The sequence below is a fragment of the Eriocheir sinensis genome, chromosome 29 (assembly GCF_024679095.1).
Source record: "Eriocheir sinensis breed Jianghai 21 chromosome 29, ASM2467909v1, whole genome shotgun sequence".
In the NCBI taxonomy this organism is placed as follows: Eukaryota; Metazoa; Arthropoda; class Malacostraca; order Decapoda; family Varunidae; genus Eriocheir; species Eriocheir sinensis.
In genome coordinates, this window is record NC_066537.1 from 3,876,478 (window position 1) to 3,900,006 (window position 23,529).

At 44.1% G+C, this 23,529-nt stretch overlaps 1 protein-coding gene across 1 annotated transcript in view; it reads left to right on the top strand.

The window, feature by feature from the left end:
• LOC127004776 (adenylate cyclase type 2-like) overlaps positions 1-23,529 on the top strand; it is a 118,022-nt gene that overhangs the window by 45,583 nt on the left and 48,910 nt on the right. Inside the window, exons 3-4 of the mRNA XM_050872883.1 lie at positions 14,269-14,535; positions 16,073-16,267. Of these exons, the coding sequence (XP_050728840.1) occupies positions 14,269-14,535; positions 16,073-16,267 (462 nt within the window). The remainder of the gene's footprint in view (positions 1-14,268; positions 14,536-16,072; positions 16,268-23,529) is intronic.

The window sequence follows — 23,529 nt, forward strand, 5'->3', positions numbered from 1 at the left end:
TGTCTTATTAACACAATCACAGATGTGTCCGCGGCGGTCAGTTGGCCGCGGTCAGTTTGCCGCTGCGAATTGATCGGCGGCTAGGTGGCCGCGGCCAGTTGTCCCAGTCCCATATATATCAGAGAGAGAGAGAGAGAGAGAGAGTTAGTTAGTTAGTTTAGTAAGGGAGACCCGAAATCTCAAAGTATCTGTTGTGAATGACATTCTCAATACACACACACACACACACACACACACACACACACACACACACACTCTCTCTCTCTCTCTCTCTCTCTCTCTCTCTCTCTTTCCGTAGTTCGGTGGTTAAGGCTCTGAGCTGCCAGGCTTCGCGGCATGACTGGCAGAGGTTCGAGCCCAGCTCAGGCAGGGATTTTGTCGTTACTTTCCCCCCTTGAGCAAGAGGGGTCGGGTGTGTGGTGTGTAGTTCCGGTAGTACCCAGAGATCGATTATAATGACCTTAGTCTTGTTGGGGGGTACTCGATGGCGATTATGAAGTTCAACTCGTGATTAGGGCGTGGTAGTGGTTAATTGCATACAAGCTATCGCTAATTTCTAGCTAAAAGTTTATTGATAATATTAACATGATAATAATAATAATAATAATTATTATTATTATTATTATTATTATTATTATTATTATTATTATTATTATTATTATTATTGCTGTTGTTATATATAAAATTTTTACACACGCATCTTAACTTCATTATTTACCACCTTCTCCTGTCACCCGGCGGACTTTGGTTCGAGTCGTGACTACCAAGGGTTTATCCCTGATATGATCGGTTACTGTCCCTCTTGGGCTATGAGGAGAGGGGGGTGAGATCTCAGCAGTGCCAATAGACTGGTCTTCCCAGCTCAAATAAGAGCCGTTTCTGTGATGTAACTGCATGGCGATTATTAATCCATTACGTGATCAGACCATGGGTAAATAACTCACACACACTTACTCCCTCCCCACACACACACGTATACCTGGGAAAAGACCTTAGGTGGTTAGGTGGGGTTAGGGTTACAGGAGCTGTCTTGTGTATGGACCAACCGGCCTCTTGCAGACTCCTTCCGTTCTTATTTTCTTATGTTAACTTAGATGCATATGTTTAGGAGGTATATAGGAGATGGGAGTATTTTTTTTATTATTGTTATTTTTGCTTGGTCTATAGTGCCGGAAGGCTATCATGATGGAGCTTGTCGAGCATCCCCAGACCATTAGTAGCTCAATTAAGTGTTATATAGCGGCGCCATTCCTGCTTGACTCTTGCACCCCGGAGCTCCACTTGATCCTGTTTAAATAATTTTCGAGCTGATAGATGGTCCGAATTGACAGATGGTCACCAGTGTGTTGTGCGTTGCTAATCTTACGACAGTCGGCACTGACCGGCGGGTGAGACTTGAGCCCTGGTCCTCCAAGACACCTTGCCCGTACGCTGGCCACTCAGCCACCGCTTACACTGTGTATGTATGTTTGTTTGTTTGTTTCTGTGTGTGTATTTGCGTGTGTTAACACTTTCCAAATATATATATATATATATATATATATATATATATATATATATATATATATATATATATATATATATTTTTTTTTTTTTTTACGTCGCGGCCTATAGCGCCGGTAGGCTTCTTCCCGGTGGGGCCTGATGGTCAACCCAAGGCTTCTTCCCGGTGGGTCCTGATGGTCGGCCCAGCCCGTTCTGGCGCAGGCGAGTGTTTATAGTGGCGCCATCTTGCATTGGCTCATGCTGCCCTCCCGGAGCTCATCTTTAATCCTGGAATCTAGAGTCCGGGTTGATAGGTGGTCTTCTGGACAGCATGTGGGTAGTTTTAAGCCACTCGGCGGCGGCTGAAAAATCCCAGCTTGGTGGCACCGGGCGGGGATTGAACTCGCGTCCTCCTGAACGCGGTTCTGTTACTCTGTCGATTCAGCCACCGCCTCCCCATAATATGTAGTAACGTGTGATCTTAAGTATGTACTTGTATGAAAGTGAATGAAATGAGATAAAATCAAACCCTCAAAAAGATACCTCAACATATAGAAATATCAAAGACGTCGATAAATGTTGATAAATCCTTTGACCCTAGAAATGACAAGCAGTTGTGAGGCGCCCCCTGGCGAGCGGGCCACATTGAACAAGCCAGGCGAGGGAGCCAGGGGATCAAATATTCCTTCAACATGAGACATGTGAGAGAGAGAGAGAGAGAGAGAGAGAGAGATTCAGATTCAGATTCAGATTGTTTATAATTATCATATTGTTAACTAAAGTGGTTCTTACACAGTTTACAAGTCAAAGACACCAATATAACTAAATACCGGTAATATGGTATGTAATTTAGTACAATTGTGAACACTCGTCTAAAATAAAAGAAAAAGAAAAATAGCAATAAGAACATAAATGCAGGACAAAATGCCAAGTCTACATATATATATATATATATATATATATATATATATATATATATATATATATATATATATATATATATATATATATATATATATATATATATATATATATATATATATATGCTTAAAAACAAAGACATTAAAATAATATAAACCTAACTGAATATATCTTCTGTTAAAAGAATTTCTTTAAGTCTAGCCTTAAAGGAAGTTATCGTTGTTTCCTGTGTGAGGGAGGGAGGGTGAGCATTCCACAGTCTGGCTCCCATTACATCTGTGCGCCTATCACCAGAATGTGTGTTGGTGCGCGGTACATGCAGGTTGTGCCTCTTGTCTTGTGACGCTATTGGTGATAGCTTGTCTGCTTTTTAGTGATAAAAACCAATCTGGATAAAACCCTCGTAAAATTTTAAATGTTGTTGTACCCACTTCAAAAGCATGTTTCTGTTTTACTCGTAAGCATTGAAGTTCTTTAAAAAATGGAGATACATGATCATATTTTTTAACACCACCTATGGCAACCCTCACTGAAAAATTCTGCAACTTTTGTACACTAGCCATTAATGTATCATTTGTAGTCCCCCATATTGTAATACAATAGTTAATTAAACTTAAAATAAGTGCTTCTATAACCATGATCCTACTATTCTTATATAAGTTATCACTAATACTACTTAGATACATTAGCATACCCATCACTTTCTTATTCAGCTCATCAATGTGGACGTCAAAAAGCAAATCCCAATCAAAGTAAACTCCCAAGTTTTTCACATGCTTACTTGGGTATATTACATTAAAATTAAAATTCACAGTCGTGTTTGGGGGCATGTGAGATAAATGCTGGCGATTTCCTATAAAAATACACTTCGGTCTTCCTTCTAATTTTCATTCTGTGGACCACCATCTCTCCTCCTCTAAACCTCTCCTTCTCTTCCTAACCGAAACACAGGTTTCTGAGGCTACTGACAGCAATCTCTACTATGTTCCCTCCTACTATCTCTATCCTCAATTTCAATCCAAAGCTGGATGTTGCGTCTACGTACGCAACGACATCACTTGCTCTCGTGCCCACGACCTTGACTCTTCTGAATTTTCCACCATCTGGCAAAGACTTTGTCATTCTATTACTAAATACATCTGTGCTGTTTATCTTTCACCTAATTCTACTAACTATGTAGAATTCTTTAAGTATCTGAACTCTAAAGTGGAGCACATCTTGACCCACTCTCCCTTTGCTGAAATCTCCATCCTAGGAGATTTCAATGTTCACCACCAGCTTTGGCTTTCATCCTCTTTCACTGACCAGCCTGGTGAACAAGCCTACAACTTTGCTCTCCTCAATGACCTAGAGCAGTTGGTTCAGCACCCTACACGTATTCCCGACCGTCTTGGAGACCGGCCCAACATACTAGACCTCTTCCTTACCTCTAACCCTTCTGCTTACTCTGTCAAACTGTTCTCTCCGTTGGGCTCCTCCGATCATAACCTTATTTCTGTTTCCTGTCGTATCGCTCCTGTACATCCTCTGGACCCACCGAAGAGGCGATGCTTCTGGCATTTTGCTTCAGCTCGGTGGGACGACCTGAGGATGTACTTTTCCGATTTCCCGTGGAATGATTACTGCTTCCAGGATAGAGACCCCTCTGTGTGTGCCCAGCGCATCACAGAGGTGATTGTCTCAGGAATGGAGGCATACATTCCACGTACTTTCTCTACTCCCCATGCTAAAAAGCCTTGGTTTAATCACGCTTGTTCTCGTGCTGTCAAAGATAGAGAGGCAGCTCACAAAAGGTACCAGAGCCTTCAAACTCCCGCTAACCATGACCTTTACATTTCCCCCCGGAATCGTGCCAAATCTATTCTCCGACTTACCAAAAACTAGTTTATCCATAGCAAATGTCAACACCCTGCTTTCTCTAATTCTTCCAGAGACTTCTGGCACTTAGCCAAAAATATCTCCTCCAATTTCACGTCTTCCTCTTTTCCGCCTCTTCTTAACCCAGACGGCAGCACTGCCGTCTCTTCCATCTCTAAGGCTGAACTCTTCGCTCAAACTTTCTGTAACAACTCCACTCTGGACGATTCTGGGCATATTCCTCTTACTCATCCCCCCTCCGACTCCTTTATGCCTGTTATTAAGATTCTTCCTAATGATGTTTTCTATGGCCTCTCTGGCCTCAACTCTCAGAAGGCTTATGGACCTGATGGAGTGCCTCCTATTGTCCTTAAAAACTGTGCTTCCGTGCTGCCACCCTGCCTGGTCAAACTCTTTCGCCTCTGCCTATCAACATCTACCTTTCCTTCCTGCTGGAGGTACGCCTTCGTACAGCCTGTGCCTAAGAAGGGTGACCGTTCCAATCCCTCAAACTATCGCCCTATAGATCTACTTTCTTGTCTATCTAAAGCTTTTGAATCAATCCTTAACCGGAAGATTCAAAAGCACCTTTCTTCTTCTAACCTTCTATCTGATCGCCAGTATGGGTTCCGCAAGGGGCGTTCTACTGGCGATCTTCTTGCTCTCTTAAATGATCCTTGGACATCCTCTCTTAGCCGTTTCGGTGAAACTTTCTCAGTTGCACTAGACATATCGAAAGCCTTCGATAGGGTCTGGCACAAGTCTTTGCTTTCTAAGCTGCCCTCTTTCGGATTCTTTCCTTTTCTCTGTTCCTTTATCTCCAGTTTCCTTTCCGGCCGCTCTATCTCTGCTGTGGTAGACGGTCACTGTTCTCATAAACCTATTAACAGTGGTGTTCCACAGGGCTCTGTCGTATCACTCACTCTCTTCCTGTTATTCATCAATGATCTTCTTTCCATAACAAACTGTCCTATCCACTCATACGCTAATGACTCCACTCTGCATTGTTCAACTTCTTTCAACAGAAGACCCTCTCAACAGGAATTACATGACTCCAGGCTGGAGGCTGCAGAACGCTTAACCTCAGACCTTGCTATCATTTCCGATTGGGGTAAAAGGAACCTTGTGTCCTTCAATGCCTCAAAAACCCAATTTCTCCACCTATCAACTCGACACAATCTTCCAAACATCTATCCCCTATTCTTCAACAACACTCAGCTGTCACCATCTTCAACACTAAACATCCTCGGTCTATCCTTAACTCAAAATCTTAACTGGAAACTTCACATCTCGTCTCTCACTAAATCAGCTTCCTCGAGGCTGGGCGTTCTGTATCGTCTCCGCCAGTTCTTCTCCCCCGCACAGTTGCTATCCATATACAGGGGCATTGTCCGCCCTCGTATGGAGTATGCATCTCACGTGTGGGGGGGCTCCACTCACACAGCTCTCTTGGACAGAGTGGAGTCTAAGGCTCTACGTCTCATCAGCTCTCCTCCTCGTACTGCTAGTCTTCTATCTCTTAATTTCCGCCGCCATGTTGCCTCTCTTTCTATCTTCTATCGATATTTTCATGCTGACTGCTCTTCTGAACTTGCTAACTGCATGCCTCCCCCCCTCCAGCGGCCCCGCTGCACGCGACTTTCTGCTCATACTCATCCCTATACTGTCCAAACCCCTTATGCAAGAGTTAACCAGCATCTTCACTCTTTCATCCCTCACGCTGGTAAACTCTGGAACAATCATCCTTCTTCTGTATTTCCTCCTGCCTACGACTTGAACTCTTTCAAGAGAAGGGTATCTGGACACCTCTCCTCCCGAAACTGACCTCTCTTTCGGCCACCTCTTTGGATTCTTTTTGTGAGCAGCGAGTAGCGGGTTTTTTTTTATAATATTGTTTACTTTTTTTGTGCCCTTGAGCTGTCTTCTTTGTTGTAAAAAAAAAAAGTGAGTCTTGGAAGAATTGAACATGAGACCATTGTTAAGATAAAACCTCCTACATTGTATAAGAGTTTCTTCGGTGTCCTTAATGAGCTGATCAAGATTATGAATCGTTGCAGAATGTAAGAACTGCGTACCGTCAGCATACTGTACTAGGAAACCATTAACATTCGAAGATAAATCATTGACATATATATTAAACAAGATTGGACCAAAAATCGAACCTTGCAGGACCCCATATTCAATACTTGTCTTTTTAGATGTATGCTTATCTAAGCGAACTGACATGCTTTTGTTATTTAAATAATTATTAAACCAAAATTCATCAATACTTAATAAGGAACATTTATGAAGAAGGGTTTTATGGTTTACAGAATCAAACGCTTTTGAGAGGTCACATAAGGTTAGCATCGAAATTTTCTTGTTGCCCATATTATCGCATATTTTATCAGTTATGGTGGTTAGAGCTGTTTCCGTTGATAGCCTGGCTCGAAATCCATGCTGACAATTAGAAAGTAGATTGTTGGTTTCTAAGTACTTGGACAGTTGTACAGCAACAGTTTCCTCGAGTATTTTAGACACAATGGGTAATATAGATACAGGTCTGTAGTTACTCACAACATCAGGATCACCATTTCTATACAGAGGGACAACCAGTGCATGTTTCCATGACTCTGGGAACACTCCGGTCACCTGGGATGTGTTGACGATACAGGTGAGGAAAGGGACTATGACCCAGAGCGTATCCCGGAGAAACCGTAACGCTATACCGTCTGACCCAATAGAGTTGGTTGCATAAGGCCTTTAATGATTAAGATAAGGGTGTTAGAGTCCACCGGCCCTGGTCTACAAGCAGAATTCACTTTAATGGTATTTACATGAAGACGGTCGACAGTAACTTCTCCTTCATTTCTTAGTTCTTCCTGTGAACGTCTGAAAGTATAGAATCTCCAACATTATAAAAGAATGTGTTGAACTCTTCAGCTTTATCGTTTATGTTAACAAAATTGTAAATATTATGTTTGTTATTCTGATTAGGAATAATTTCCCGAATTACTTTCCAAGTTGCAGAGGTATTTCCTTTACAATCTTTTAAACGATCTTGGTAATGATCTACCTTAGATCTATGAATAAGTGCTTTTACATATATTTTAGCAGCTTTATAACGTTCCCGCAACTCAAGGTTATTTGTGTTGACTTTTAACTCTCTTTGTAACCCATTACGGTCCTCCTTTGCCTCACTAATATCGCCACCCCTCCATGGTGCCGGTGTACCTTTCACAGCTTTAGTCACAACAGGGCCACATATTTTAAGACAATAAATAAAAATCTCATTAAAAATACACTTGTTTGACGTCGTCCGTTAAAAAAAAATCATTCATATAATCCACATTGTCTGGAAGCAACACACATAAAGTGTCATTATCGTAGTGTTTCAGATTATGGAAGGTTTTTATTACCGGTATTTTTCGAGGTTTTCTTACAATTATAACAACAGACACCAGGTCATGGTTTGCAATGACTTGAGGGACCACGTCATGGGACAGAATGACCTCAGGTTTATTAGTTATAATAAGATCCAGTAGAGTAGCTGATTGTGGAGTTGTTCTTGTGGGTTTATCAAGAATTTGAATCAATTTGTTATCTCTTATTATCTTGCTAATGTTATTTCCTTTTATCAGCATGTCATCATTAAAATCACCCAAGATAAAAACACTTTTGCCACCCAAACACACCGCCTTAAAAACTTCTTGTATGTGTTCATGCTATGAGGCTAAGGCTTTGGGGTGTCGATATGCACATCCAATGATAATGGCAGGCAGCTTCCTGCACTGAATCTGAACCCACACGTCCTCCACGCCTGCCTGTCCCGGCACACCTAGTATAATGAGAGAAGGATTTAAAGTACTATTTACATACAAGCAGACACCACCTCCTCGTCCATTGTCACATCTGAATATCTTATATTCATGAATGTTAACATAACCATCTGGAGTGTTTGCATGCAACCATGTCTCACTCGCACATAATACATCGATACTTCTATCAATTAACAATAACTTTACTTCATCTAAACTTGATATCAACGATTGTGCGTTAATATGTTCTACAGTTAGCGAATCCTTCTTTGAGTTCACTTTGGCATGTTCGCCATCGCTATGATATCAACAATAGTAATTACAAAGTTTACTTTTATGTCCCAGAGAATGGCATTGCTGGCAATGGAGTTTATGGTCGAATCTACAATTTGCTTGTATGTGATTAAATTCCCCACAGTTATAGCAGCCTATCTTTTTCTTGTATGTGTAGTTATTTTCTGATACATCATAAAATCTATTAAAAGAGTTACTTACATGTCTTGCATGGTTATACTGGGCGTTGTTTGGAGCTGTGTGCCTCTCACGAGAATTAAAAACAAACCGTTGAGCAGGATGCGAAAGACGTGGCCTTGTTACATTCGATCTGTATTGTGCCACCCCATGAGGGAGTGGTGGTGCTCCAAGACTTTGATGAGGCACCACTGCTGGAGTCGAGGCGATACGGGCGAATGTTTCAGGGGAAGGATGGGAAGCAAGAGGGGGAGGGAACTGGGAATAAAACGGCGGCTCCTTTGGCCCTGGCAGTGGGAACAGTCGGTGAAGGTCGGGGTTGATGCGTATGCTGCCCGCCTTCAGGGGTGAACGGTGTTCCGTCCTGAGAGATAGTGAGCGTTGGGTATCGGTGATGTGTATTGACTTGGAAGGGCTGAGGGGAGACATTTACGTTTCTTTGATCAATTGACAATGGTGCCTTATGTTGGGAGTTGGTGTATTGGTGTGCTTGAGATTGGTGTTTGTCGGTTTTTGGGTGGACAGATAATTGTTTATCTTGCTTAGTATGAACAACAAACGTGGGAATGCGCTTGGTCTCACTCCACTCAGAGCAAAGTTGGAATTCAGGACACTGTTTATCAATGGTATCCAGCAGTCTTGTCACACCAAGTCAGTTATAAATGTGGGTTGTATTGTCATTAGAAATATCAAAACACATTTCATCTACATCACCAGTACTAAGTATAAACATAGGTGATGTACATATTTACAACAGTTTCACCATTTGCCTCTGCCCATCTATCTAATTTCTCATTGTACTGCATTATTGTATCATTTATTTCCTGTAACACCTGAGCTGGCACAATATCACATACACAACTTTTCATGTTGGTACATTTGTATCACTCATCACTTATCAAAAACCCAAAATTATCAAGTATTGCTTCAGGATCCACATTATCACAAATATCATATAAACCGCAGTACAACACACAAACAGAAAGGACTCGAGAAAGCTTGTGTGTTACCCAATTCCTTAGTTTGTCAATATTGCACATACTAATAGTCCTGGCAGTACAGTTTTTTGCTAAATCAGATGGTAACACCTGTTGTACATTGGTATCTCCTAACAGTAAACAATTAGTGATGGATGGAGAGCTATTGCTTATTTTCTCATCTTTGTTTTTTAACTTTATTCATGCACTCGTTTTTGCAATATCTCAATGGTACTGTAAGCAGTTTTTTACTTCTGTTGCTAGCAATTCCATTTCTAAGTCTTTTGTTTCCAGCTTTGACATTATGATTACTATACACTTTCTCAATTTCTCAATTTCACTATGTGTTTCTTCTTCTGTTACCGAGACGTGAGGGGTTGTAGGGCCAGAGGTCCTGGGTGGGGGTACGTCGAGCCGAGGGTCATCTTGAGTGGAAGAAGCAGGCAGCGTCACGTCTGGCGACGTGGGTGTCTGTCCCTGAGTGAGATTCGGCACTAGTCCGTCTGGTGTGGAAGGGGTTAGCCAAATGTCATCATACGATGCAGGTACATAAGTAGTCCACAGTAGTTCACTTCAGGTTGATATTGAGTATCATCATGGCTGGCTGATGATTGACTGATAGAATGATTGGCAGGTGACAGGGAGGCATTGTTATTCTGAAGTGATGCGTAAGTAGTGTCTATTTGAGATGGAGGCTGAGAGATGTCATGGCTGCGTGGTAGCTGATCTGCACCATTCAGGGAAGGCAGGTGAGCATCATTTAAGCCCATCTGTAGTTGATTAGTGGATCATTGTGTGGTGACTGACTGCAGGCGGAAAAAGTAGTCTGGAGCTGAGTTGTTTTGGTGTGTGGTGTGGGCGTGGCAGCGCAGGGGCTGGGTGGTTGCTGGACGGCTACAGGTGAAGGTCGTATGGGCATGGCAGCGCGGGGGCTGGGTGGTTGTTGGTCGGTGACAGGTGAAGGTGGTACAGTGTGTACGACATTTGGGGCAGGTGTTGATTCAGACTCCTCAAGAATCATTTCAATTAGCTGACCTTTTCGCATCCATACTTTGGGTATTCCCATGTCTCTGCATTGGTTTTGTAAGTCTGATTTACGAATCCTTACAAGGTGTGCATTCTCTGTTTAGAGGCTCGTCACTCGCTGCCGTTACAGTTGTCATGGCAACGGCTTGGGTGGTTACTGCGCATGCGCAAATCAGTGGCCGCTGGTCGAGGGGGGAGGGGGGGTAGTAAATGTTTTGTTTTGTTTTTTTACGTCGCGGCCTATTGCGCCGGTAGGCTTCTTCCCGGTGGGGCCTGATGGTCGGCCCAGCCCGTTCTGGCGCAGACGAGTGTTTATAGTGGCGCCATCTTGTGCTGGCTCATGCTGCCCCCCGGAATTCATCTTTGAGCCTCTCTTTGGAGAGATTATCTAGAGCCCAGGTTGATGGGTGGTCTTCAGGCCAGCATGAGGGTAGTCTTAGGCCACTCGGCGGTGACTGAAAAACCTCAGCTGTGCGGCGGCCAGGATTCGAACCCGCGTCCCTCCTGGAGCTCCTGAACGCGGGGCCGTCACGCTAACCACTCAGCCACCGCCCCACAGCCCTCGCCTCGTATCTAAATCCCACACAATCTAGCTGTGTTCATGCACTTGTAAGCCGTCTTATGCATACCTCAGCCTTCTTCAAAAGCTGTAAAATGGTCACAATGCAGGAGCAAAATCAAGGAGTTGATGTTTACACATGAATCACTTCAGGGAGGCTACTTATTGTCCTTTTACTTCACTTATTACAAAACAGAGCGCTGTACTGGAATCATGAATATTTTTTCCAATGAAAGAATAAAATAATATGCCCTCCCGTTCTAGAAAAAAAATTAACATCTTCACGCTTTCATCCCATTTGCTTGATAACTATAGAACAGCCCTCTTTAGACGGGAGTCTCCGAAATTGATGTCTGTTCTGGCCACTTTTTTTTTCAATTCTCATTCTATTATTCTACTTTATCATATTCTATTCTATACTCAGAGTTTTTTTCATGTATTTTGTTTTCGTTCATCAGCTGCTTTCTTTCCCCCCCAAAAAAAATCGTCGGTAAACACAACTGTCCCCTTTTGCTACACTAAAGGACGGGTCACACGAGTATTTACGTCGGCAATTTTTGACGCCAGCACTTTTTTACGCCGGTGAGTTTGCGTCCGGTGTGGTCACACGATGCTATAAAGCCGAAACAGAGGGCATATATGTAGAGCGGCGGCAGGTAGAGGCAATTAAGAGATTATAGTCTGTTCAGAGCATGAAGTCCGTTCAAGGTGGAGCTGGTATCGTCGTTTACCTCTACCCATGTTGCCAAATCAGCCTTCGTACATGCGTCTCTCTCTTATTTCCCATCCATGTGCTATTTGAAAGCGATATTTTATATATTCTGTTTATAGTAAAGGGAGCTACTTAGTACAATGAGTGTCGATGTTTAGGATTATAACAAGGATTTGTATAAATTCTATGACATGTGGCAGCGATTTTTTCCCATGTTGCCACGTTGTGGTGTTGGTAGTGGTGGTGGTGGTGGTGGTCGGTGTGTCCCCCTAGGTCCCTCCCCCGGGTCGAGAGGGAGAGAGAGGGAGAGAGAGATAAACAGGTGGGTTGTGGGTGGGTAGGCCGGGAGAGAGTGCTAATCTGATAATTGGCGGTCGAACTGGCAGCGCTGCACTCATGGGAATTCTGGAATCTGCCACACCTTGAACCGACTTCATGCTCCGAACAGACTATAGCAAGGCAGTTAAATCTTCTTTGATGTCTTGCCGCCAGCTGCACTTTTTGTGATCTGGGATTTTTTGAAGGGGTGTAGTTCTATGTGTGTTTGTCTGTTTGTGTGTATATGTGTGTGTGTGTGTGGGGGGGGGTGTCTCTCTCTCTCTCTCTCTCTCTCTCTCTCTCTCTCTCTCTCTCTCTCTCTCTCTCTCTCTCTCTCTCTCTCTCAAAAAAGAGAGAGAGAGAGAGAGAGAGAGAGAGAGAGAGAGAGAGAGAGAGAGAGAGAGAGAGAGAGAGAGAGAAGGAGGTGGAATAGGGAAATGATTAGGGGGATTATAAGAGAAAGAGGGGGAGGAGGAAAAGGTGAAGCGTTCTCAGTATCGGAAATACAAGACGCGCATGTTCGTCTTCCTCCATATCGAGAACACAAACCGTGTTTTGGAGTTGCCGATGGCAAAATTCTCGAGATCGATGATAAAATTGCCGAAATAAACGCTCGTGTGACCAGGCCTTAAAGATATTTGATATGTCTTTAACTCAAAATATCAACTGGAAACTTCATAATCTCATATCTTGCCAAATCAGCTTCCTCAAGGTGAGGCGTTCTGTATCATCTCCATTATTAATCCCGTTGCAGATGCTGTCCATATTCAATTGAGTAGGCATCTTATATGTGATGGGACTCCACACGCACATCACTTTTGAATGCAGCAGAATCAAAGACTTTTCTTCTCATCAGCTCCTCTCATTCTACTGTCAATCTTCTGCCTTATAAATACCGCCGGATTCTATTGATATTTTCATGCAAACTTCATTTTTGAGCTTGCTATTTTTTATTTTTTTTATTTTTACGTCGTTGCCTGTTGCGCCGGTAGGCATCTTCCTGGTGGGGCCTGATGGTCGGCCCAAGGCTTCTTCCAGGTGGGGCCTGATGGTCGGCCCAGCCCGTTCTGGCGCAGGCGAGTGTTTATAGTGGCGCCATCTTGCATTGGCTAATGCTGCCCCCCGGAACTCGTTCTTGATTCGCTTGGACGGCTTCCTCTAGAGTCCGGGTTGATGGGTGGTCTTCAGGACAGCATGTGGGTAGTTTTAAGCCACTCGGCGGTGACTGAAAAATCCGAGTGGTAGCGTGGGGATTCGAACCCGCGTCGTCCATCACGCGGTGAATGTGGGCCCAGTACGCTACCAGTTCGGCCACCGCCTACCCGTTCGGCCACCGCCTACCCATCACTCTTCCCTTGCCCCTGCTACACACGGAGTTTTACTTTAGTTCATCCCTGTGCTATCCAAATACCTTATGCAAGAACTAATCACCATCTTTATTCTTTCATCCCTTTCGCTGATAAACTCTGCAACAGCATTCCTTTGTCTGTATTTCCTGGTGCCTACGACAAGTCTTTACAAGAGGGGAGTAAAACACACACACACACACACACACACACACACACACACACACACACACACACACAGTTTTAAAACGCGCCATTTGCCTGATATCTAGCCCCACGCCGCGTGCCATAAGCAACTTTACTGCATATGCAGTTCTCCCTCGTAGTTTTGCACTCTAACGAGCTGGACAACGTGATTTAAATAAAAATCGTTTACTGTGTTGTCATTTAAGCGCCTACCAGCACCACCTGAGGTTAGTTTTGAGAGTAAACTTTCAAAATGTATATTTTTTAACTTCTTCCTTGTCCTCTGGCCTTCTTTGAATAGGAAATGCCTCCAAAGACTACATCCTTACCATTGACTGTAAGCTAATCATTGCACTGCATCTTTTCCTCTACATATATTTCCTCCTTTCTCTGACATAAGGTTAATGAAGAAGAGAGTATAAAACTGCTTATTTACTAAAACTGATTGCTCTCTCAGCCTCTTTGTGTATTTTTTTCCGGAACAGGTTGTTCCTGACATATTTTTTCCATTATTGTTTCTCCCTCGGCCTGCTACGTAACCGTTTAATACAAGATAACACATATTATATCATAACATAGGTATAACCCACTTTTTCGTCTCTGATCCAAACAGGTACTAAGTGGCCACCTGCCCTGGCTCGCCACGCTGCTGGGCGTCACCTACTGGGTGGCCACGGCTGGGGTGGTGGTGGGCGTGACAGTGCTGCACCCCCCACCTACCCCGCCCCACCTCGCGCCGCCCACCTTCCTTCTCGTGCTAGCAACCCACACTGCTCTGCCCCTCAGCCGCCCCCACGCCCGCGTCCTCGCTGCTCTCACATCCTTCCTCCCCATTACCTCCAAGGCTGTGGATCCAGCCCTCACCTGGAGCCTCACGCAGGTGTGTGTGTGTGTGTGTGTGTGTGTGTGTGTGTGTGTGTGTGTTGACGCGCACTTTTAACGTGCTTTCGTGCTTGTTTGCAAAACGCAGATTTTATGAGTGTGTGTGTGTGTGTGTGTGTGTGTGTGTGTGTGTGTGTGTGTGTGTGTGCGCGCGCTTTCTAACGTGCGCACGTGCATCATTATGTAAATGTTTGAGAGCGTGTTAGATTTTTTGTATACCTCTTATATCAAAAGTACTAAAAAAATCTATAAGTGAAAATTCTACATATGAAGAAAAATATAACGTGTTGGAATTTCCCTTTTTTTTCTTTTTATTTGCTTCTACTCTTTTAGATGCAACAGGCAGAGAGCAAAAAATGGGGAATAGGAATAAAAGGAATAAACTAATTGGAATCTTTTGTCGTAGTGGCAGTGCGTGAGACAGCCAATCAGAGGGTTCATTTTTTCTTGCCTCCCTCTGCACTGAATGAACAATTTTTGAGGCACCAGTCAAAGCTTTCGTGCGAATTTAGCAATCATACTTCTGAATAATCCCTGGTCACACAAGAGCCAACCAGTGGGGAGCTCACCACAAAGACCAGCTGCGATTGGCTGCATTGCGAGTGTGAGTGGGTGGGTGTGTGTGTGAGAGAGAGAGAGAGAGAGAGAGAGAGAGAGAGAGAGAGAGAGAGAGAGAGAGAGAGAGAGAGAGAGAATTATACCAGGCCCAGGTTAAGGGTGCTTTCGGGGCATCTCTTCAGTGAACCCCCTTCCTAGTTTCCATTTCTTACTCCTCTTCTCTTTCCGTCTCCCTTACTCGCCCTATCTATCTGCTTTCTTTTTCTTCTCGATCCCTCTATCAAATATCTCGGATTTTCTCCATTCATTTCCAACTCAACCTTTCTTTACCCTTTTTTCTTCATCGTGTCCACACAAAGTCTCTCCTCTTTTCCTTTCACTTCTCGAGTCCTCGTCTCCTCCCTCCTTCCCTCTTACCTCCACCCTTCCATTCTCTCCGTCCCTCCTCCCCTCCATATCTTCCTCTCTTCTAGAGGGGGAAAAAAAAAAAAAATTCTAGAGGCTGAGCTAAGGAAAACGAACACTTCATTAAAGAAATTCTGGGTGACTCTTCCAATTACAGAGAGGAAAGCCAGTGTTCATATTAGATCAGGAAAACAACTCAATTCCCTTCACCTTCTGAGCTGCCGGAAAATTCAAGCAAGCATTTGATTCTCTCTCTCTCTCTCTCTCTCTCTCTCTCTCTCTCTCTCTCTCTCTCTCTCTCTCTCTCTCTCTCTCTCTCTCTCTGTCTAATTTTATCTATCTATATATCTAAAGCCACCAAATCAACCAAACGATTTATCTCTCTATACGTATCTACCAGTTTATCTAATTTTTTTCCACAATGTATTTACCTATTTTTCTTTCCTTATTACTTTCTTTTTCTTCAACTATTTATCCACATACTACCTTCATGTAGCCTATAATAGTCCCCGGTGTCCCCGTAGGACGTACGAAGGTAGTGCAAACAAACGATACTCCTTTCTTTGTAACAGGTGTTGGGGTGTTGTCTACTGGTGGGGGCTGGCCATGTGCTGGGCTGGTGGCTCGACTGGGAGGCCGCCCACGCCCATGCTCACGCTCGCGCCACCACCCGAGAGGTGATAGAAGCGCGAGTGAAGCTGGCGTGTGACAGGGAACAGCAAGAGACACTCCTTCTCTCCGTCATTCCGGCTTACATTGCTGTGGAGGTAGGTAGTGTGTGTGTGTGTGTGTGTGTGTATGTGTGTGTGTGTGTGTGTGTGTGTGTGTGTGTGTTTAATGGCCCGGGGGTCTTACGGGGGGTACTAATTCTCTTTTTGACGCAATTTAGAGTTAAATGAAATGAACACTGAAAATTGGGCTGAATAAACTCAACTCCCGCGTAACTAAGTGTTACTGTAGTCTGTTCAGGGCATGAAGTCGGTTCAGGGTGGAGCTGGTATCGTCGTTTACCTCTTGCCATGTTGCCAAATCAACCTTCGTACATGCGTCTCTGTCTATTTCCCATCCATGTGCTATTTGAAAGCGATATTTTATATATTCTGTATATAGTAAAGGAAGCTACATAGCACACTGAGTGTCGATGTTTAGAGTTATAACAAGGATTTGTATAAATTCTGTGACATGTGGCAGCGATTTTTTCCCATGGTGCCACGTTGTGGTGGTGGTAGTGGTGGTGGTGGTGGTGGTGGTTGGTGTGTCCCCCTAGATCCCTCCCCCGGGTCGAGAGGGAGAGAGAGGGAGAGAGAGAGATAAACAGGTGGGTTGTGGGTGGGTAGGCCGGGAGAGAGTGCTAATCTGATAATTGGCGGTCGAACTGGCAGCGCTGCACTCATGGGAATTCTGGAATCTGCCACACCTTGGACCGACTTGATGCTCTGAACAGACTATAGGTAGGCTGACACCACCCCAAAGATCTGTTGATCGATCAACAGCTCAATGGTGAAAGAGGAAGAAAACAGACTGCACCAAATTTTTCTTCTCTAACGTTGTAGTGCGAAAATGGAATAAGCTCCCACCGTCAGTGGTCCAGTGTAACACGATTGACTCCTTCAAAAAAAATCTTGACCGTCACTTCCTTCAACTTAATATCAACTAGAGTAGAAATGCAACGTTTTGGAGCCTTCTGATTAATGTAAAATCACTTAGGTTTAAGGACAGACCACCTAGTCTGGACCATGGGGTCTGTGTGGTCTGATTTTCTATGTAAATCTATGTAAACTTTTAAAGTGAACTTTCCTCAATCACGGTGAGGGTCGGGTGAGATACTAGAGAAAATTCAAGGGGTAGCGCGTAACCTTAATTTGAAAGGAGGACGTGAGGCTGGTTTTCCTGTGAACCGTCCTGCCAATCTACCGTAACATCAAACTAATGGGTAAGTGAAGAGACAATAATATAATTGCTGTGATGAAACTTACAAAACTGAGTAGTATTACAAGATATTAATGACCTAACCTGGCCTGGGGAGACTTAAACTTACACTGAGTAACCTTGGAGGGCCTAGGGTCTGCTCACAAGGTGGTGAGAAAAGCGATTACATATTGAAGATTAATTGGGGTACGAAGGGGGCTTGGAAGTGTTTGTGTGTGTGTGTGTGTGTGTGTGTGTGTGTGTGTGTGTGTGTGTGGACGAGACGGACGCCAGGAAGTCACAAACGGACCTTCCAAGCGCCCAGCAAACACTCAAATTAATTAATAATACGATGGATGTAGATATACATTGGAATATTAACAAGAAGAGGGGGGAATAACTAAGTCCTGAAGCGGACTGCCACACACAGAGCGTGCTGCCTGTAACGTGAGGGAATCTTAAAGAACCCTTGAATTAACGTATCCTAATAGAGACGGCCACTGGGCCAGGCAAAGCCTGTGACATTTGAAAATGTAGTGACCCAGGATACCCCAGACAACCTAATAAAAGATAATAGCTTGGCCGCTAATCTTAGCTGCACCTGTCGCTCTCGTCATCAGGGTACGTCCCCAAGGCGGTGGCTCACAAATAATGATAATACAATGGATGGATGTGGATGTAGGGGGTGAGGAGAGAGGCTCCATTGTCGTGAGAGGCTGGGCACCGCGGGAACGTTCACACAACAGGTGATTTGTGTTTATATCCCGCGATTGGTCGACGCTTCCTATTTGCCGACTAGAACTTGTCCCTGATTGGCTACTGAGACGCGGCCGCCTTGCAGCGCCATGCGCTCTAAGCCCCCCTTACGGCGGCCTTCAAAAGTTTTGAGTACGGGAAAGGAATGCAGAGATACCGCGCCGTGGCGCGGCCGCAGCCAACGGCGCCTTGGGGAAGTTGAGGGGAGGCACCGCCTAGTATTAGTCTCATTTTATTTCAATTGTTCTGAGGTATTTTTTTCTTTAAAGACTTAGGTAAATGTAATAAGATCTGCATGTATCAGCATAATAGCTTTCGTGCTTCTGTACGAAAAAAAATACAAACGAAATTTATTACTTGTAATAAAAGCAGAGCTAAAAACGTTAATGAGGGCCAGCATGTTCACTCACTATGTACGATATTGATTAGTTTTACTCATGCCACCACTAGTTAAAAATTGTCCGTTCAAATTTTTGATGTCTCACTCACTGTTCCTGCGCCAAAAAAACTACCAAAATCACCATTTGATGTGTCACATAATTCTACCACTTTTTTTTTACCTTCAATAAATCATATCAGCAGTGTTTTCTTGTTTATAAAAAAAAACTGACGGACAATTTTTTCCCATCCACTCGTCTTTCAGTAGATGTTTGAGTTTTTTATCTTCACAATTAATGGAGTTATTCTCCAAAGTACAAAAAATGCACTTTCGAGCTATCGGCTATTTTGTGTGTAAATGCAGCTAGCGTACAAAGTTATGATTTTTAGAGGATCTTACAGTGGTAAAATACAACTTAGATACCTATGCAGTTATATTTATGAATGAATATGAATGATATAAAAAATAATAATCATAATTGTCACCTGTGTGTGTGTGTGTGTGTGTGTGTGTGTGTGTGTGTGTGTGCGAGCACTAGAAATCTCCTGGGCTGTAGTGTTCTGTGGATACCTCCTGTTACTTCTACTTCGTCACTTTCTTTTCTTTTGGGCTTCTTTTCTTTTCCTAGGTGTCCAAACCTGCATTACGCTTCCCGGCACCCAAGTGATCATGAGGCTTCGCGGTACCAGGTGCCGGTACCTGGTACCGCGAAGCCTCATGATCACTTGGGTGCCGGGAAGCTTAATGAACACTCGGCACTGCGCATTGCCGCTAGTACCGGTACCGTTTGGATCTTAGTGACGCTCGGCGCTCGCCCGCCTCCATGTGGTATGGGCCCTGTGTGTAGACGCTGTCACTGCCTCGCTGACCGTCCCCCCAAGCTCCCACCATTTTGTCCTGCTTTCCGTTTCCATCACAGCTCCCGTTTCCATTATTTTATTATTTGATTTATATATTGGAGTTACTAGATAATTCTTCATGTCCGATTCTTTTCCTTTTTTAGATTGCTAATAACTATTGTTATTGTTATTAGACTATGATCGAGTACATCCATAATAACTATACATGCTATTTTTTTATCGAAAAAATAAATATTCACTTCATTCAGAGAGAGAGAGAGAGAGAGAGAGAGAGAGAGAGAGAGAGAGAGAGAGAGAGAGAGAGAGAGTTTTCTTTACAAGAAATTTATTTGGGAATTTCATCAGAAGTCATTGAGATAAAAAAAATACTCCTTCGGGTACCGGTACCGGTACCGGTACTAACGGTACCTGAGTTCTCGGTACCGGTACTACCGGTACTCAAATTAACGGTACTTGCCCATCCCTACTGATGTCTCGGCCTGAGCGGGAAGGAAACTGCGGGACACATGTCTAGACGAGTGTCTGGAAGGAAGGGGAGGGGGTAGGAAGGGAGAAGTAGTACAGTAGGCTACTTGTTTCCGGGCACTACATGTGTGTGTGTGTGTGTGTGTGTGCTATTCACCACGACTTGATCACGGCATGGACTCGTCAACAGCAAGTACCCTCCTGCTTAGAGCAAGGCTCATTAGTCGATCTTTGGGTACTAGTGGAATCTTGACATACCACGCACCCCATCCGCCTTGCTCAAGGGGGAACAATAACCACTCTTTGTCAGCGGGAAAATCCCGGCCTGAGAGGGATTCGAACCTCCGTCTACCAGGCCGCGAAGCCTGGAAGCACAGAGCTTTACCACTGAGTTACCGGAGCGATGTGTGTGTGTGTGTGTGTGTGTGTGTGTGTGTGTGTGTGTGTGTTAATATAATTGTTTTTATTTGCATAGGTTGTGGCAGCCTGGTGGCCTTGATTGCGTTATGGGTTAGGTGATGGAAAATTTGGTGGTGGTGGAGGGATACAGTGTGTTGGTAAATACAAGGCAGGGGGGCATATGTCGTTAACCGAGAGCCTCTAGACCAGTGGGGGGGGGGGGGCAACGGCCCTGTCTGGTCAAGCTCGCGTTGAGATGTAGATAGGCCTCAGATTACCTGGCTTAGCAATATTATGTGATGTGTAGCTTTAACGAGATGGGAAGAAAGGTTAATGGGCTGGCAGATCCTGAGTGCTGCAAGGTAGGCTGGGTCACCATCAGGTGCAGCGGTAAGGGGACAGTCTGGGCGCATCGATGTGTCGGCAGACTGGGTTAGTGGCGAAGACGATAGTGCTGTCTATTGTCTCACAACGATAATCTCACTGCATAATCACTTCAGGGTTCTCTTAAGTGATTTTTTTATAAAAATATTGAGGTAGGAAACTGAGGAGAGGTCAGCAATCTGACTGGTGGCTGCCACTCAACTTAAAATGTCATTTCCTCACCCTTTGTCTGCAGACAATAAAGGAAGTGTGTGGGGAGGGAGAGTGGTGCACGCGTTTGTTTCATCAATGCAAGTGAATCTGTTCTTATCTCAGTTTTCTGTATCGGTTTTTACTTCATTAGCCTTAGCACGAGTAATTTTCTTCTTTATATCACTGGAAGGGGTACCTTTCTAAGCAAAATTTTGGTAGGGGCCCCACTGCATCTACTCTATCGTCCCGAAGGAGAAGAAAATTATTTTTTAAGTGCTAATTATGGCGCCGGTAGAATTTCTTGAGGGGTATATAGGGCGACCCCAGCCCGTTAGTAGCACTGACAAATTTTATTCATAGTGGCTGCTGTGATGTATGACTATTGCTTATCTCATTCTGCTCCCCGGTGCTCCACTTGAGGTAAGTTGCTGAAGTTAGAGTTGATTGAGGAACTTGGCAGCTTGTGGGAAATCCTCCGCCACTCGGTGATGGTTGAATATTGTCAAAGTGCATCAGTAAGAGACTGTAAGACGCGACCCTAGGTTCTCACGTTCACCACACCCGCACGCTGACCACTCGGCCACCGCCTTTCCAATATTTTTCATTTGCTACTCTAAAAGGGCTATGAGGCTTAAGTATTATGATATTTCATTTGAGAAAAACATTTCGAATGTAAATATAGCAAAGATAAAAGCATTGTTAATCGTGATACATTTCTTATATATATATATATATATATATATATATATATATATATATATATATATATATATATATATATATATATATATATATATATATATATAAGAAAAAAAACTTGCTGTTGCGACAAGGCAGCCTCATTTTTATCTCAACGCCTTTTAATAGATGTTGTGCAAATATGTGTGAAATCAGGTTTTCAGTGATCCATTACCCATTCTAGTGAATTAAGGAAATATATATATCGACTGTGTTACCTTCGTCATTTGGTAAAAACATTCTTTTTAAGTGATGATACTTTGTAACTAAGAAAGTCCCATATATGATATTGTGTTTGGTTAACAAAAGTCATACTCCACTTGCAGAGACAGGAAGTCTGGAGGTTTGTCTGTGTGTGTGACTCTATTTATACATTTTTTTTTGTCACTGTGATTGCTTTCCAATTAGGAAAATCAGCACCATTTGCATGGAATTTTTTCTGAAAAATTAAACTTATTTTCTCTGGCATATGCTCATTTAGCAGTGACAGTCTCATATCGGTTTGATGTGCTCAGCACCCTTGAGGACCCTGTAGAACTGTGGGATACCTTCAAACGTGGGACTCTTCAAGCTGCCAAGGAGTGCACTGGAGAGCGCCGGAAATCTAGGAGTGTCTTTGCCTCTGCGGATACGCTGGAGAATATGGAGGAGAGTCGCACTGCCAGACTTGCTGGGAATCGAGACCACTATAGGGCTCTGTCGATTAGGACTAGATTTCTCCTGAGGAGGGACAAGGAGAGGTGTGTCAGGGGTCTCGCTGAGGAAGTCGAGGGCCATTTAAATGCAAATGACTTCCGACCTGCTTACCGAGCCCTGAAGAAGCTCCGCTCCAAGTCACCCTCCCAGGTGAGCGCTATCCAAACAGCTAATGGCTGCCTCGTGTCGGACATGGGTGGGCAAAGGTCTCGTTGGGATGAGTACTTTGAGTAGTTGTACACGGCGAACCCTCCATGTGAGCAGCTTCCAGTTGCTGGTGGTGGATGCTGATCCAGACATCGACGAAAGCCACTCTCCCTTGACGAGGTCAGAGAGGCTGTGGCAAAGTTGAGAGGTGCAAAGGGACCTTGTATCTGTAACATCAGTGCGGGGCTGCTCAAAGCTGGAAATGAGGCCATGATCCGCGAGTTGTATGTGGTCTTGACTGCCGAATGGTAATCTGGTACCATTTCTCATGATTGGAAGAGGAGGCTGGTCTTCCCTATCCGTTAAGGGAAAGGGGACCGACAGGACTGCAACAACTACCGTGGTATTACACAGCGCAGTGTGCCAGGCAAGGTACTAGCCAATCTATTGCTGATGCGAATTTGCAGCCAGCTGCTGTAGCTACAGAGACCTGGACAGTCTGGGTTCACAACTGGTAAGTCGACAACTGACATCCTAGCGCTTCGTGTACTGATGGAGCGCCGACGTGAGTTTCGACAAGGGATGCTTGCAGCCAATGTCGATCTCAAGAAAAAGTTTGACTCAGTGCATCGCGAGGCACTATGGGAACTTCAGAGACTTCGTGGGATTCATGCAAGGACTATTGGTTTGCTGACTGGCCTGTATTCTGGGACTGAGAGAGCTGTAAAATGTGGGGGTGGGGGTGCTTGTTCATTTTCTTTTCCGTGAATACGGGAGTGAGGCAAGGCTGATTCCTCGCCTCATCCCTTTTCATCACTTAGATGGACTTGGTACTAGGCAGAGTAACTGTTGTGGACCAGAGTCATTGAGGAGCATCATTGGCATTACCAGGGTCGCTGACCTTGTTTTTACCGATGACGCAGTAATCCTTGCTGAGTCATTGGAGGTTTTGGTGATGGCTTTCGAGTTAATGCACGAGGAGGCGATGCCCTTGGTACTTCATGTCTCCTGGGCCACGACCAAGGTACAAGTGTTTGGAGACTTGCTTGATGAAATAGTACAGTCTGGTCATGCTTGTGGCGAGGACATTGGTATCTCGGAAAAT